The sequence below is a fragment of the Hesperophylax consimilis genome, chromosome 26 (genome assembly GCF_061612785.1).
Source record: "Hesperophylax consimilis isolate HC1 chromosome 26, BYU_Hcon_1.0, whole genome shotgun sequence".
Lineage (NCBI taxonomy): Eukaryota > Metazoa > Arthropoda > Insecta > Trichoptera > Limnephilidae > Hesperophylax > Hesperophylax consimilis.
In genome coordinates, this window is record NC_142861.1 from 10,727,473 (window position 1) to 10,745,512 (window position 18,040).

The 18,040-nt window shown below is 33.9% G+C and overlaps 1 protein-coding gene across 1 annotated transcript; it reads right to left on the reverse strand.

The window, feature by feature from the left end:
- Positions 1 to 6,370: 6,370 nt before the first annotated feature.
- Positions 6,371 to 18,040, reverse strand: LOC149411098 (uncharacterized). Its single transcript, XM_089647201.1, has 6 exons — positions 17,874 to 18,040; positions 17,540 to 17,593; positions 16,738 to 16,888; positions 13,687 to 13,817; positions 8,766 to 8,915; positions 6,371 to 7,795 (listed from the first exon to the last, which is right to left on the reverse strand). The coding sequence occupies exons 1-6, from the start codon at positions 17,986 to 17,988 to the stop codon at positions 7,506 to 7,508; spliced, it is 891 nt and encodes a 296-aa protein (XP_089503327.1). The 5' UTR covers positions 17,989 to 18,040; the 3' UTR covers positions 6,371 to 7,505.

Here is an 18,040-nt window from a genome sequence, read left to right on the forward strand (position 1 = left end):
AGCAGTCCTGATATTGTTATTAAAATTAAAAAGAATTTTGGATCGAGTGGTTCTAGTGGGTATATGGAAGGTAATTAGGCTTAATATATCAGGGCTGTCTATAATACCATTGACAATTTTAAAAATAAAAGTCAAATCGGAAATAAGTCTTCTATCTGAGAGTTTAAGTAGGTTTAATTCTTTCATCAAGTGATTGTAATTTATTGATTCTATAGGTAGACCGAGTTTATAGTTAATGTATCTTAGGAATTTATGCTGAATTTTTTCAATAGAATCGGAGTGGATTTTAAAGTAAGGACACCAAATAGGAGAATTATATTCGATTTGACTTCGAACAAGTGAGGAATATAAGATTTTTAGTGTTGAAATATTTTTAAAGTCTCTGCCATTTCGGAGAATGAAGCCGAGCATTTTTAATCCTTTGTTGGTGACTGTTTCTACATGTGAAAGAAAGTTAAATTTTGAATCGAAAATAATGCCGAGATCGTTAATTTCACTTACAGAGGCGAGAGAAACATTGTTAATTTTGTATTGATAGTTAAGGGGTTGTTTTGTTCTGAAAAATCTTATAATGTGGCATTTACTAATATTGAGATAAAGTTTGTTAGTTTTGCACCAATCTTGAAGTTTATTTAAATTTATTTGAATGTGAATACAGTCATTTATTGTTTTTATAATTTTAAATAGTTTAAGGTCATCGGCAAAAAGTAGCACTTCAACATTTTTATCAAATACAGTAACAATATCGTTTATGAAAAGGAGAAACAGTATTGGGCCTAAATGTGACCCTTGGGGTACACCGCTAGTAGCTATGAATTTGTGTGAAAGGTTAGAATTATTTTTTACTTGAAAATTTCTATTTGTTAAGTAGCTATTTATCCATTCCAATAGTTTACCCTCAATTCCGATTTGACTAAGTTTATTGAGAAGGATTTTGTGGTTAACTTTGTCAAACGCTTTTACAAAGTCTGTATATATTGAGTCGACTTGGGTTTTGTTTTCGAGTGAACGTGCTATAAAATTTTCATATAAGGAGAGATTTGTTAGTGTGGATCTGCCTGGCATAAATCCATGTTGATTAGTTACAATGATGTTGTTAATATGTATGGAGATTTTATCGAGGATAAGTTTTTCAAACAGTTTGGGGATAGTTGAGAGCATGCAAATGGGTAGGTAATTAGTGACATCATGAATATCGCCTTTTTTGAATACAGGTGTTAGATAGCAATTTTTCCATAGGTCGGGGAAGCAGCCAGAATTTAATGATTGGTTAAATATATGACATAGTGGATTGGCTATTATTGATGCACAGTTAATTAGAAAGGCAGGACTAATTTTGTCAGGACCCGCATTTTTCTTTAAGTTGAGTGTTTTTATTTTGCGTATAACATCAGGAACATTTATATGTAAAGCGGGAATGTGGACCGATTCCTTTGGATGAAAGGGTGGAAGTTGAACATTTGGGATATCATTATCGTAAACATTTTTGAAGAAGTCGGCAAACAAATTAACGATGTCATTAGTATCACTACTACTTTTCCCTTCGAAATACATGTATGTTGGTAGGCTAGGTTTGTTTTTTCTTAGTGAGTTTACATGTGTAAAAAAGTTTTTGGTATTTGAAGGAATAGACTTTTCTGTGTTGAGTGTGTATGTTTGATATAATTTTTTGGAGAGCTTTTTACAGTCAGTTCTATATTTATGAAATATTTTGTAGTCTGAGATAGAGTTGCTCTCTTTGAAATTTTTGTGCCAGATTTTTTTGTTAATTATTAAGTGTTTTAAGTCATTATTAAACCATTTGGGGAACTTTGATGGTTTGAATTGAAATTGAATAGGGAACATATTTTTCAATAGCCGTGTTGATGATGGAGTAAAAAGATTCAAGATTTTGGTTAACATTTGTGTTTTTGTCTAAAAAGGACCAGTCTGTACTTTCTAAGTATTTTGTTGTCAGTAGATAATTTGCCCTTGCAAAATTGTATGAATATTTAGGAACACTTTTAGAGTAAATGTTTAGGAAGTTGTTAGTAATGGTGATGTTTAAGGGAGGATGGTGGGAATCTTCGGGAAGAAGGGGGTCTATGGATTTACATAATTCTACTGAAGGATCGCTACTAAATGCAAGATCTAGTACGTGGTGATTAGAATTGTATACGTTATTAATTTGTTTAAGACCTAGGAAATTTGACATATTTATAATTTCACGAGCATTAGCAGATGTATTAAAATGAGTTGTTGAGTTATCACTATGGGTAATCCAGTCTATATTGGGAGTATTGTAGTCGCCGATTAGCAGCATTCTAGCTTCCGGATATTTGAGCTTGAGGGCCTCTACATCTTCAATGTGGTTTACGTAAATTTGTGTAATTGATCCGGGAGGAATATAAACACATCCAAGAATGATTTTTCCTAGGTTCGTCTTGAGTAGTAGGAAAATTTGTTCTATATTTTTGTGTTTGCATTTTAGCCTGGATGAAGTTATAGATTTGGTGACTGATATTAATACACCTCCTCCTCTTGATTTGGTGCTGGTGGCGGTACTTCTATCTAAGCGGTAGGTGTTGTGTGAAGTGAAGCCTAGTTCTTCTGTGTTAAAGGACGGATCCAACCAAGTTTCAGTCAGGAAATATATATGAAAGGGATGGATTGGAATCGATGATCTTAGCTCATTAAGTTTTGTGCGGCAGCCTCTGATATTCTGATAGTAAGCCATGATAGGTTTTAGTTTTTTGGGTTACTATTTACAATAACAGGTTTATTATTTTTGTATTTTATTGTGAGTCCAATCTCACCGTCTTTGGTTCTTTGGTCTAGTGTTAAACGTAGCTTGGTGAGATAGTTTCTTTGAGCTGGGGTTTGGTCTGAATAAATTTTAATACCGGGGTATTCGGTTATGTTGTTCTTTTTCTTCAGTATGTCTATGGCTTGGATGGAACTGTCAAGGATGACTTTAAGAGGTCGAGGTTTGTCAGGTTTTGTGATTCCCAGACGAAAAGTTGTTATGTTGGCTCGGGTGATGGATGAGTTAAGAGTTGTTAGTGTGGTTAAGATTCTCGTTGTATCATCAGTATTTTTTTCTATATGGGAACTGGCTGAGCTTTCAGGGAAGTTAAAAATAATTATGTTTTTTGACCGTTTTTTCCTCTCTTCGAGCTCATCGGCAGCTTCACATATTGATACAGTTGATGAGTTTGTGGATTCTTGTGATGAGTTTGAATCTATCAATTTTGAAGAGATCATGTGCTCGTACGACTTGATCTGTCCCTGAATTGTAATTATACATCATACCACATTTGTACATCAAATCACAGTGGTAGATACTCTCAGTATCGCCCTGGTGAAAACCACAATTCAGAATGAAAACGATGCTTGAATTTACTTTTGTCAAATTTAGTGACCGGATCTGAATTGCCGGGCATTTCTCAATCATCCTCTTGAACATATTGTTCCCCTCCCCCTATCTCCAGTCTTGGAACATAACCCAATTGGATTTCCGTAATTCCACTATCCCCGGGCAGTTGTGTAACATAAAAAAGACAATAATATAATGCAAAAAATATTTATTAAAAAAGTAGCAGAAAATAATTTCCTTCAGAGCGAATAATTTCCTTCCTAAAAGTAGCGGAAAATAATTTCCTTCAGAGCATATTTCATCTTTGGGAATGCTGTGTGGAGAGGTTTTTTTAGGAGAGGAAGGAGTGAACATGGGTCTTGAAGAGACCTGTGTTGTTAATATATATTATTTCAATATAATATTTATTACTGAGACCCAAGCACTGCGTCAATAATAATAATACACACAATAATATTGTCGTATGGATGATATAAAATTATTTTCGAATTCTGAACAAAATTTAGAGAAAATGATCGAGGTAGTTAAAAACTTTTCAGATGATATCAAAATGACATTTGGTTTAGATAAATGTAGAACGATCCATATAGAAAAAGGCAAAATTGTAGATGGGGACGAGAGTATATTTAGAAATTTCCAAATTACTAGTATGAAAAGGGATGAGGTTTATAAGTATTTAGGATACCCACAATCAAATAGATTAGACCATAGTAGTATTAAAAATGATATTAGGATTAAATTTCAAACTAGGATAAGGAAAATTTTAAAATGCAATCTATCTGCTAAAAATTTAGTAAAAGCAATAAATACTTGGGCAATACCTCTATTAACGTACTCATTTGGCATAATTAAATGGTCTAATACAGATTTAGATAACTTAGAAAGATTAATTAGAACTACGCTAACAAAGTTTAATTGCCATCATCCAAATTCAGCTATAGAACGAGTTAATTTACCTAGAAATTTAGGAGGTAGAGGTATAGTCAAAATAACTTCTTTGAAACATAATCAGGTAGAAATGCTAAGAACTTTTTTCCATAGGAAAGCTCATAGCTCAGAAATGCACAAAATAATTTGCAAGGCAGATAGAAATATTACACCTTTAAATTTATACGATGAGAATGCCAACATTTTTATAAATCCCAACCAGGAATTATTAGATTCCTGGTCAAATAAAATTTTACACGCAAAACACTTCAATTATCTCAACCAAACGTATGTTGACAAAATTAAGTCAAACAAATGGTTGAGTATTGGAGAGTTGAGCGCAGAAATAGAAGGATTTATGCTTGCAATTCAGGATAGAGTCATTAATACTAAAAATTATAGAAAGCATATAATCAAAGATACAAATCAAATTGATGATTTGTGTAGAAAATGTTTGGCTTTTAAGGAAACTATAGAACATATTATATCGGGATGTTCTATATTAGCACCGTCCGAGTATACATTTAGGCACAATCAAGTTTTAAAAATAATTCACCAAAATTTGGTAATTAAACATAACTTGATTGACTGCCGTAATGTAGTACCATATTATGAATACGAACCAAATTCATTTTTAGAAAACGAATTTTATAAAATATATTATGATAAAACTATACTAACAGACCGAGCGATTAGTCATAATAGACCCGATATAGTTTTACATGACAAAATTAAAAAAATAACTTATATCATTGATGTTGCTATTCCAAATTCCTGTAATATTCAAAAATCTGTTAGTGAAAAAATAAGAAAATACACAGATTTAGGAAATGAAATAAAAAGAATTTGGCATTCTCAGACTATAAAAATATTACCATTCGTTATTTCGGCTACTGGCATTATACCTAGCTCTCTAATTAAAAATTTAGGCGTATTAGATCTATCAAAAAATTTATATATAAAGATGCAAAAGTCGGTCATTTTGAATACATGTAGGATAACAAAAGATTTTTTAAATATTTATGTTGAGGGATCAGTAGGATTTATAGGCCCTGTTAGAAGTTCTACCGAGCCAAACCCTCTGATATGAAAATATCTGGAGACGGTGAATTTTTTTTTTCCCATTTGATATCTGGTGATTTGACGTGTTGTTGTTCTTGTATTGTTTTGTATTTATTTTACTTATATAATGCACTTACATAGTGTTGATTGACTAGCTGATCATTTGTGGAAAAGTGAGTGGAAGGGTTAAGTTTTTCCTTTGGGGAAGACTTAACCCGGACAACTAAATCGGAAGTTTAAAAAAAAAATTATATTTATATATTTTTCAATATTTTATTCATTTTTCTGAAAAAAATACACAGATTTACTAAATACTCAGACTATAAAAATATTACCATTTGTTATTGTTATTTTGCATTATACCTAGCTCTCTCATTAAAAATTTAGCCGTATTAGATCAGAATTTATATATAAAAATGCATAAATCAGTCATTTTAAATACATGTAGGATTACGAAAGATTTTTTAAATTTTTATATATAGAGGGATCAGTAGGATTTATAGGCCCTGTTAGGAGTTCTACCGAGCCGAACTCTCTGATATGAAAATATCTGGAGTCGGTGAATTATTTTCCCATTTGATCTCTGGTGAGTTGACGTGTTGTTCTTGTATTGTTTTGTATTTATAATGCTTATATAATGCACTTGCATAATGTGGATTGACTAGATGATCATTTGTGGAAAAGTGTGTGGAAGGGTTTAGTTTTTCCTGTGGGGAAGATTTAACCCGGACATAAAGTCGAAAGTTATTGATGGGGTTGAAATGACATTATACCACATTTTTACCTCAACTCACAGTGATAGATACTCTCAGTATCGCCCTGGTGAAAACCACAATTCAGAATCAAAACGATGCTTGAATTTACTTTTGTCATATTTAGTGACCGGATCTGAATTGCCGGGCATTTCTCAATCATCCTCTTGAACATATTGTTCCCCTTTCTCCAGTCTTGGAACATACCCCAATTGAATTTGCCGTAATTCCACTAGCCCCGGACAGTTGTGTAACATAAAAAAGACAATAATACAATGCAAAAAATATTTATTAAAAAAGTAGCAGAAAATTACAATTAAAAATGTAAAAATAACAAAGCTGACCATTACGAAACATCTTACCGTGTATTTGTAATGGTACCAATCTAAAAATCTATTCTATTAGCTTAGCTTTTTATCGCTGATGTTTACCCGGCGTTTCTCGACTTTTCCATTGTTCCTATAAATTTAATATGCATGTATTATATATATTCCGTAATCAATTCTCTAATGATTCTCTGAGTGGAAACCCTATCAAAATCTGTTGCGCAGTTTAGAAGAACTAAGCGCACAAACAAACAGACGAGGATAGCGTCTTACTATTTAGAGATAACTTATTGAACCTTATGAATCTCATTGTAATATTATCAAGGCGTCGTTTATAATTCAAAAATGAAAAAGTACGAGATTTATAAGATGATGGAAAGTAATTAGATGGAAATAGCCCAGTTGGTAAAGTGCCAGTCTTTCGGTTTTATTTTCGATGTCTGTCTGTTTCATTTAAAAAAATACAAAATTGATGTCAGCCTTTTCAATATTATATTATGCTAAAATTAATAACAAAGTAAGATTAAAAGTGCATTATATAATACATTAAAAAATATATTTGAAATTTCAGACAGAATTAATGAAATTTCAGAGAAATTCAATGAAATTTCCGACAGAGTTAATGAGATTTCAGACAGAATCAATCAAATTTCAGACAGAATTAATGAAATTTCAGAGAAATTCAATGAAATTTCCGACAGAATTAATGAGATTTCAGACAGAATCAATCAAATTTCAGACAGAATTAATGAAATTTCAGACAGAATTAATGAGATTTCAGACAGAATCAATCAAATTTAAGACAGAATCAATGAAATTTTAGACAGAATAGTTCAGAAGAATTTTGATTTCACAATTTCGAAGCTTCAGCTATATATCAACTCATCCTCATTATAATTTAACAATATAAAAATATTAGGCTTGCGTTTGGTATATCATCCAGCTGTGCACCATTTCTAAGGGATCAGGGATACTTTCAGAACACCTTCCGTAAAAATAATGGTAGAACAGATTTCAAAGTTTTCATATTTATAAAGAAAAAGTGTTAAAAAAAATAAACTGTAGTACCCCAATTATGCGAAATTAATCAACGCCTGGTATTAAAAGTGGCTTAGTGAAAATACTATTTAGAACTGAATATTTTAGAAGAACTTTGAAAATGAACAAGAGTATCACTAGGCGTAAAGTCATCAATAATACCGTGAAACACGCACGATAGTTGGCGAGTTGACGCGAGGATTGTAGTGAGCTGTACGCGTAGCCGGCGTTGAAGTAATCCATCAATTTCTTCTCCAGCAATTTCTCTAGACTGGGCTTCATGATCTGGGCCATATCGTTCCAGTTGAGCTTCACGGTTTTATTCATAACCCCACCTGTGCAACAAGAAGAATAATTAAAATATTTAAAAATCGTAAGTATGTAAATAATAATAAAAAAAAATTAAATACTGAGACTCCAGGATGGGGAAACGATCTATTAATAGTCTGACGACCTCCTGTTAACATCCTGTATCTCGGTGGGAACCTATAAATTATTAGTCTGACGACCTCCTGTTTACATCCTGTATCTCAGTGGGAACCTATAAATTAATAGTCTGATGACGTCCTGTTAACATCCTGTATCTCGGTGGTAACCTATAAATGAATAGTCTGATGACCTCCCGTTAACATCCTGTATCTCGGTGGGAACTTATAAATTATTAGTCTGACGACCTCCTGTTTACATCCTGTATCTCGGTGGGAACCTATAAATGAATAGTCTGATGACCTCCTGTTAACATCCTGTATCTCGGTGGGAACCTATAAATGTATAATCTGATGACCTCCTATTAACATCCTGTATCTTGGTGGGAACCTATAAATTAATAGTCTGACGACCTCCTGTTAACATCCTGTATCTCGGTGGGAACCTATAAATTAATAGTCTGACGACCTCCTGTTAACATCCCGTATCTCGGTGGGAACCTATAAATTTTATTTAATTAACAAAAAAAAACTTCTTGTAAGTCACCAAAGCTCTACCAAGTTGTTCGCTACGTTTGGTGACTTTATTTTAAGGACTCTCCACACAGCATCCCCAAATATGACATAGGCCCTGAGACCTATATAAAAAATCATCCCAAAAATATCCAATATACTTTCGCTGATCTTTGTACACTCTCAATCGTTTATCTTATTTATATTTATAAATATTAGACACCATTTTGTTTTACAGAGATTGGTCATCTTTATGTTTTATACAGTTTGGACAACATTTTGATCTATATAGTTTAGTCGCCATTTTGTTTTATAGAGTTTGAACACCATTTTGTTTTAACGCAGAAAAATATAAATGCCAGCTTACTCAGTTCGGCAGTTTCCTGGAACGGGTCGTTTTCGCTCACCGAGAAATTAACCAAAGTTAGGTTTATCACAGGTTCAGTTTCCAGCAGGGAATCGAGATAGGGGTTTGGCTTTGGATCACTTGTTAACAGCACATTTGCAGTCACATTTTCTGGAAGACCAAAAATCATTAATACAAGTCTCAAAAGATAAAGAATCATTGAGGAAAAATATATGAAGACAGTCATCAAAGACAACTTTCTCCCTGCGTGTATAATCCTATAAGTTCAGAATTATCCGGGCTGTACTTTCAGCAAAGTTGGACTAGGTGACGAAAACATACAGCGGACAAAGCGTATGTTGAATATTTGTTTATTTATTTATTTTATTCGTGTAGGTACATAATATTACAACACTGTAGGTTATATTACAATACATAATTGGTTGTAAATTTACCGTTAATACATTTAGTATGTAGTTCCAAAAATCTTGTAGGTTCCAAAGAATACGTCGAATTTGTCATCCACCGTATTTAGATAGCGGGGCGCTCTCCCCATGGGTGAATTTGGAAACAAATTTGAACAATTCACTTGACAAAAAAAACAAGTTATAGCGACGTCACGACGTGAGACTGGCACAAACTGGTTGATTTCTGCCAGAATATCACATTTGTGCAAACATCCTTTCCCGTCGCTACCTTTGAGGCAGTAAATACGGGAAAAATACCTTATTTCTATATAAATATGTTCACCTGTGATATATGGTTTAAAAAGAAGCCAATTACAAATCTTCTTTAACAAATTTTTGAGTAACTTCAAATATAAATGCATGTAGAACACAATTTGAGCTCCTGCGCTACTGCTGCGCTTCGACGATGTTTGTTAAGCGCTATATCCACAAACCTTCCCACCTGTATGATTTTACATCATAAAAACAGAAACAAAATCTTTCAAGAAACCAAAATATTCATATTTTGACGGCCGACTAACATTAAAATAAGGCATCGGTAAATTTTTGTTTTCGTCACCTGCAGAGATTGCAATATAGATAACAATACAGTTTAGCTAGACTCTGCAGGTTTTATGTTCAAAATAAGCATTATCACTCACATTGTTCATAAGAAAGAAGTTTAACATGGCAGCAGATGAAGATCAGATATTTACTAGTAGTTCTGTGAACAGTATACCTCGCATTCAAATAAGTATGTTTCTAATTTTCTCTAATTTAATTAATGAAAAATACTAGATACTTAACTACCTACCTGGTTTTATTTTATATAACATTTTTATTTTATTTTAGATTAGCTGACATGTACCCGGCGTTGATGGGGGTTATCCTTAAGAGATAGACATATACCATCACAGTCTTTTCTGTAGGCCTTTTTAAGATACACAATTCCTTATTACATTATTTTGATATATCTCATGAGGTTTAACCAGCGTTAGCAATGTAGTGCCCGAAAATATATTTTTACGTCTTGATGACAAAACTTCGACTTTTCTCTACTTTCTATAAATACAATATACGTGTTTCATATATGGAAACCTTCCGGAAGTAATTCTCTAAGTGATACTGAAAATCCTATCAAAATCCGTTGCGTAGTTTAGAAGAACTAAGCGCACAAACAGACAGACGCGGATAACGACTTAATCTCTAAATATACTCACTTTTTCAGACATTCATTTCCATAAATCCGTCATTCTATCCAAATATTGCTTTTTTTTTCTTTTGTTATACCGTAATTGATGATTCACACACATACATTCTATAATAATAGTTTTTTGAACTTCCTCCTTCTTCTGGCGATTGCAAAATTAGATTGTTAATGTAAATTTTAGTTATAAGTTTCTACATATGTAAATATATATTTTATTAAGATAGTAGTTATAGGCCTTAGTCGTAAGTCTCTAGATATCAGTCTCAGACGTATGTCACTAGTTTTAAGTCAGTAGTTCTAGTGTTAACTGTTTAAGAAATATATTTGTACAGCGCCCTTGAGGTGATTTCTCACAAAAACGGCGCTATATAAATTAGCCAAATATTATTATTATTATTTTTATTTAGATACATATATAAAGAATTATACAATTTGTCGAATTATCATTTGACCATGGTTAGTAGAACAATATTTAACAAGGTTGGCTCATACAGGCCATTGTCTGGAATTAAATATATCCAAATGCCTCATCGTACGCTTTACTAGAAACAAAAACATATTTATACACGAATACTCAATTAATCATCAACCTTTATCTACCAAATCAGAAATTAAGGACCTTGGGGTTATACTTGATAGTAAACTGAATTTCAATAAACATATTGACCACGTAGTCACTAACGCATCTTCTATGCTGGGTTTCATAATCCGTTCCTGTAAACAATTCAAAGATATTGCTACTTTCAAAACACTGTATTTCTCATACGTTCGTAGTATCCTTGAATACGCATCACAAGTGTGGAACCCAGGCTATGCAATACATAAAAATAGAATTGAAAGTGTTCAAAATAGATTTTTAAGGTACCTTAATTTCCGCTCTTTTCGATCTCATATCAGTAATGAAGACTCTGCAAAGTTCTTCAATATACAGACGTTAACTTTCCGAAGAAATATAGCAGATTCGGTAATGTTATTCAAAATTACACACAATTTAATCGATAGTCCTGATCTTCTTCAACGCCTATTATTCCATGTTCCCAATCGCAACAGCAGACAGTCGCTTACTTTTAATCTCCCTCATTGTAAGACGAATTCCAAACAAAACTCATTTATCTACAGATCCACACACTCTTTTAACTTAAATTATTACCATATTGACATATTTAACTCCACTTTACGCGACATAAAACAAAAACTCAATAATCAACAAAACTCAAACTAGAAGTTCAATTCCTATATATTCCCGTCCTTTGCCTCTTAATCCTTATCCTATATTTTCCCCTCCTCCCCCCCACCCTCCTTTATCTTAATATTTTTAATATTTTCTAACTAAACAAGAAATTAATTTAAGAGAACATCTCTATGCCATTGTACACCATTGTAACACCATTAACTATTCATCAGTGGAAAGTTCATAATTGGCATAATTAATAATATTATTATTGTATCATTATATAATTAAAGATTTGCTGTCAACTTTTCCAAATAAATAAAGAAAAAAAAAAAAAAAAAAAAAAAAAAAAAAGCAAGTTCGTGAAATAGCTCGATGACCAGTAGGAGTCCAAAGGAACGATCTTCTTCACTTTTCACTAGGTATATAATATTATTTTTTGGTAAATCTTAGTTAATTCCTCGCACTTATGTTTGTATGTACAAGTCGAATTAAAGTCGATTAAATGTTGTTTTTCAACAATAAAACTGTGTTAATCAGTAGTGAATGGTAAAAAAAGTCGGGGGTGCTCGTGGAAGACTAACGCATTATCTCTTCACTAAAATGATATACAGAGTTAAATTAAAGACAGTAAAATGTTGTTTTTCTTAACAGTAGGTAATATTGTGTTATAGAGTAGTGAATGGTACAAAAATTCGGACACGCCCGAGTAAGACTTAATGCATTATCTGTGCACTGGAATGACATATGGAGTCGAATTATAGTCGATATTATGTATTTTTTTAACAGTAACAGTCGGGGACGCACGAGGAAAACATGGCGAGATCAAGTGAAACAAATACTTATATAAATATAAATTAGGCATATGTAATGACCGAATAAATAGGTGCGACAAGAATGTATGACGTGGAAGTGAATAGTAGAAGACGTCGAGGACACCCGAGGGTACACGTCAGATATTAAATATAATTTTTGGTATATCTTTCCTTGCAATTATGTTGGTTTGTTCACACCACTACATACTCTGAATACATCACCAGTACTTTTAACCACTGTTGAATTTGGCAGCCACCTCTGGTCTGGAGCCCCAAAATACTTGAAACAAAAACCCTTGACTGTAGTTGACTTGATTGGTTTGGTCAACTTTTGTTTATTTATCCCATGAGTACGGGTCGTTTCTACTACTCGTTTATGGGTTCAACAGTTCGGCTGTGGAAAGACATTCGCGTTTCCTCCCTCCTACAACATGGGCCTCTTCAAGACCCATTTTCAGAACCTCATCTTCTCAAAAAGAATCCGCACAGCATCCTTAAAGATTACAAGGTCCAAGGGAATGTATTATTCTCTGGGCCTCTTGTGTGGAGTTGATGTTAAAAAAATACTTCCGTGCTGAAATTGGCACTATTTCGGTATAATTATGTTGTATTATAAATAAATTGAATTATTCCATTTGGCTGTGATGAAAAAAGTTTGGGCTATTTCGGTATGGGGTGGGGAAGGAAATGAGGAAGTGGAAGGTGGTGAAGTACCTGGCTATTCACATATTGTCACCAAACACGGCTAAAACCATTTCAAACAACGCTTTGATTCCGGATGGTGGTTTTTCACCAAGGCGATACTGAGAGTACTACCACCAATTGCGACTCTTTGTATAAATACAATTATTCTCGACACTCTCCCTGTCATATTGTTGCCATGGAAGTTTGCTAAATGAGACTTTCAATTTGAAACTTTGAATTGAAGGCAATGTGTCAACGCTTGACGCCACTCCTATTGTGGTAAATTCAAATCTCCCAGTGGAATGTGGGCTTCTATCAAGATAACGATTTTCTAACCAATCACTGCTCTGAGCTAACATTGTTAAATACGTTTTTCTATGAACCTTGATACATGACTATCTCAATGACAATTCTTTTTTCAAACTTTCTTCATGCAGGTAGGTACCATAATATTGAAAAGTTCAGTCAAAGTTACCCACCAAGTCAAAGTTAGACGTCTGGTCAAAATAAGGATTGCTTGAATAATAAAATGGATGCAGCAGATTTTCAAAGCTAGGAACGGAAAGTACAAACAAATTTAAAGGTGGGTAACAATACCAAATAATAATGTACTTACTGAAATTGGCTTTCATCAGACCTCTTACGTTAAATTTCGGATGACCTTTTTCTCCTTCTAAGAAATACTGGGAAGTCAGATAAATATTTGACATATTCAGGTTCAATGCATATTTTGTTTCCTCGTCGTTCCTGAAAAAAACGGTTTGATAATATTTATACGGAATATACGTAATAACATATTTATCATCCAAGTAACTTCAATACAGTTTATGAGCCAATAATTTCAAAATATGTTTTTTGGCGCTTTCAGTTGAGCAGCATAAGCAGCTTTGATTGGTGCTTTCAAACTTTGAAATTGACCAATAGACTGCTTGTACTCGGTTAAAGTCAATTCTGTGAATGAACCATCCCCAGTATATAAGCGACTATGACTCCAGACGCTCAGTTATACCTGTGTGTGTGGATTAAATAACTGCATAGTAATCTAGACCTGCACAGGTGACCGGACGAAATAAAGACGTGTTTTGACCTGCGCAGGCATATCTGTGCAGGCGTGTTGTGGCGTCCGGCGTTTACGTGTTGGCGCTTAGGGAGTCAATATCAAACCGAGAACTCCTAACACAATGTCTGTTGTTCTCGACTTTCACAAGGTGAATCCGGCCATCTGTACAGGGATACCGGATGAGTTTGCCGTCTGTTTCTGTTTGAGTGTCTGGAGTTTTAGTTTTGCAAACAAAAGCTCTAAAAATAGGCAATCAGTATTTTTTCACAATTGAATGGAGAAGGTGATTATACAGTTCAATGCCAATCACTCCCATGGGCTTAATGGTAACAAAAACTCTGGTGATGATCTGGCTGGTAATAACACAGACCATCAGGGAATATTTTAATTCCCTATGAAAAAAATGGATTGATTATTGAATTCAGTCTGCATGAGAAGCAAAAACTTATAAACCAGCCACCAAAATACATATAAAAAGAAAGACTCACCAGAGAATACCACTCGCTATTGAGATTCAGACGACAAATCAGCACAATAATATATTTGCATTCGCACTATGAGATTATAATATGTCAACCAGCTCTCAAGAGAGTAGATTTTTTAATAATGATGAATCAGCACATTGTAATTCAAACGCACTGCCACATTATTGTGACAAAAAATATTTCAATCATTTTAGTCTTCAATATACCTCTTTTGACAAACGATACAATCTGGATGAATCCATCTGATCAATACAAAGGTGACTGTAATTCGTTATCACTCACCTGCAGAGCAAAATCTATCCAAAACTGACCAGAGATTTTAAACATTAATTCACACTAATTTTAAATCGACTGCTTCTCCAAGCTCGTTGCAGCGAATGTGTTAACACCATAAAGGTTTGATTATGATATGAGTTGGTGATTCAGTGCATAGCAAAAAACAGGGGAAATCATCAACTAGGTACAAGGCTGTTGTAGAAGAACTTTTAAGTCCTTTACAGAAAACCAAGCTTTTTTATGAGAAACGACTCCCAACTGCTCCCAATCATCTAGAGCCAGTGAGATGGGGGGGAAGAGGAAGGTGGGGAAGTATCTGGCTATTTAGATCTAGTCACCAAACACGGCCAAAGCCATTTCAGGCAACGTTTCAATTCAGAATGGTGGTCTTACACCAGGGCGATACTGAGAGAATCTTCTACTCTGTATTGCTATTTGTAGTCCCGATACTGGTCCGATATACTTAGTCCAAACATTTCAACTGAGACTTTACAAAATGCAATAGTTTATCATTGAATTCTTTTTTTACCCAAGATCAGACATGAACCTTCTCGAGGTAGTGTAACTTTTTTATTTCAAAACTTGCCGAGCTGTTCAGAAGTCAAAATTGGAAGGGGCCTTGTCAAAAATATAACTTTCTTGCACGGTATTGTCATCAACGCAGCAGTATATTGACCCATATTCAACGAGGCAGTTGATGTACAACAAAAACATTAATATGGTGATGAATTATTGCCATCTACTGCGGCCTGATAATCTAACCTGGAAGTGCTAGGCATTCGCAATAGGCTGGCAACTAGAGGTGGGTCCTATGAGTACTTTTCGTTACTGGGTACAATGAATACAGGTACAAAGAAATACCTGGTAAAAATACCGGTGACAAAATACTCAAAAGTATTTAATACCGACCTGAGGATTGATTCAGAATAAGTAATTTCTAAATTGCACTCACATAAATTCTGCCCACATATTCCCCACAAATTTTCTACGTAAGCTTGATTCCCCCATTAACTATTCGAAATCCATGGGGGGTGGGTTGTTAAAGAATTTCTGTAAAACATAATTCCCCACAAAAAATTTCAAATGTGTACTTCCCCACAAAATATTTGAAATCCATGGGGGGGGGTTGTTTTTTTCCCCACAAACAAAAATTCATATTTGATTCCCCACAAGAATTATTCCCTGTCGAAAAATTCCCCACATTTTTCCGATTACAAAAAATCATCATCAAGTACCCGTCAAAAATACCCATCAAAAATACCTACTAAAAATACCCATCACAAATACCTGCCAAAAATACCCATCAGGAATACCCATCAAAAATACCCGTCAAAATTACCTACTAAAAATACCCATCAAAAATACCCATTAAAAATACCTATTCAAAATACCCATACCATACCTATTAAAATATTTTGTAGATTTGTCACAAGTACAAAGTACCGCATGAAAATACCCGGTACTTTTACTGGGTACGATAAATACTCCTCACCTCTATTAGCAACTGACTGCCATCAGCGTATTTTGGACACATAGCTTACCAAACTGAGGAGTCGAACCTCGAGACACTCATGTGACCAGCAAAGTGGAAGGCAGGAGAAGTAGGAGGATATCATAGATATGTTGGAGTTCGGAACGGCTCTCCGTGCAGCGCAGAGCGAGTGGAGGAGCCGAGTTGTGCATCGAGGAAATTGGATCGGAAAGAGAAAACGACTAATACTGCAGTCTGAATTATTATAATCTTTTAAGAAAACAGTTAAAATAACGCAGGGCTGGATGGATCCCATGTGATGGCAACTTCGTCTAATCCAAGTGTACCATGGAAGAATTCAAACAAAATACATACCGTTGGGCGTATTTAAGAGTCAGATTATTCACTCCGGTCGCCTTGATGATTTTGAAAGTGATCTTCAATTTCAAGCTATCCAGATTGTCGTTGTATGTAATATCTTCCATTACCAGAGGCTCGTCAAAGTTTAGCCCGTTAGCTGCGATGCCTGAAATTTTTTATTTTTATTTACGAAATCATACATAAAGATAGCAGCCAATAAAAATGTGCAGTTAAAAAATGAAGATAATGTTGATAGTTCTTATTCAAAGTGTGATACAGTTAAATTTGACTGAAGGAGATAGGGTCCCATTAGCTTAGTTGGTAGAGTGGCGCCCCGACAAGGCGAGGGTCCAAGGTTCAAGTCTTAGATGCGACCGTATCTTTTTCTGATTCAAATTTTCGTTTAAGAATCGCTTATATTGTTTTCAATAATTAAATATTATAACAATTTGGGTCATTATTCAAAAATATACCCCTTGTAATTTTGTAACACAGGCAATACTACAAAAAATTATTTAATTATAAATAGGAAATTAGGAAAATGTCTAAGATTTGTAATTTGTAATAAAATAAATAATGCTTAAACTGAATGAAGATTATCTAATTAACAGTTTATATACATAGATTCACCTCCCGAAGTTACCGTCGTATAATCTTATAACGTAGTTGAATTGAAATGCAAGAATAGCATGCATACTTGAATGAACAAAATGATTGAACGGCGGCCATCTTGAAATCAACACTTTTGCAGCCATTTTAGTTTCTGCTTTTCAAAGATGTTAATTCTGTGTGGTTAAAATTTGTTTCTCAAAGTTACCTTGGATTTTGGCAGCAATACCATCTTCTCGAAATAATTCAAAAGTGGCTCGGGCTGAAAAAAAAATTAAACATTTAAAACATTGCAAACATATTGAAAATAAAGAGGAATCTTCCTACAGCAGGAACAAAGTGTAGAAGTGTGTATTCTAATTTGAAACAAAACTGATGTAGAAAATTGTCATCTGTTCAAGAAATAATTTCAGTATTTGAAAATTTGATAATTTTCACCAGAAGTAAGGAAAATTGAGCTACTTCCGACATAGAGACACGCCTCAAACACAGTACTATCAGTGCACCAAAGTATTAATCAACTGATATTTTTAATTACTTACTAAATAAGGCAAGTGGTTTAATAATTAGATCCGTCACCAACAACAGAAACAACATAAATGTGGATATATTCCATATTAGAACGGCTACCCTGTAATTGAAGTTTTTGGGCTTCATTTTGAAAAGCACTCAGAAGCACTGATCCGTTTGAAGAACAATGAAGGAATGA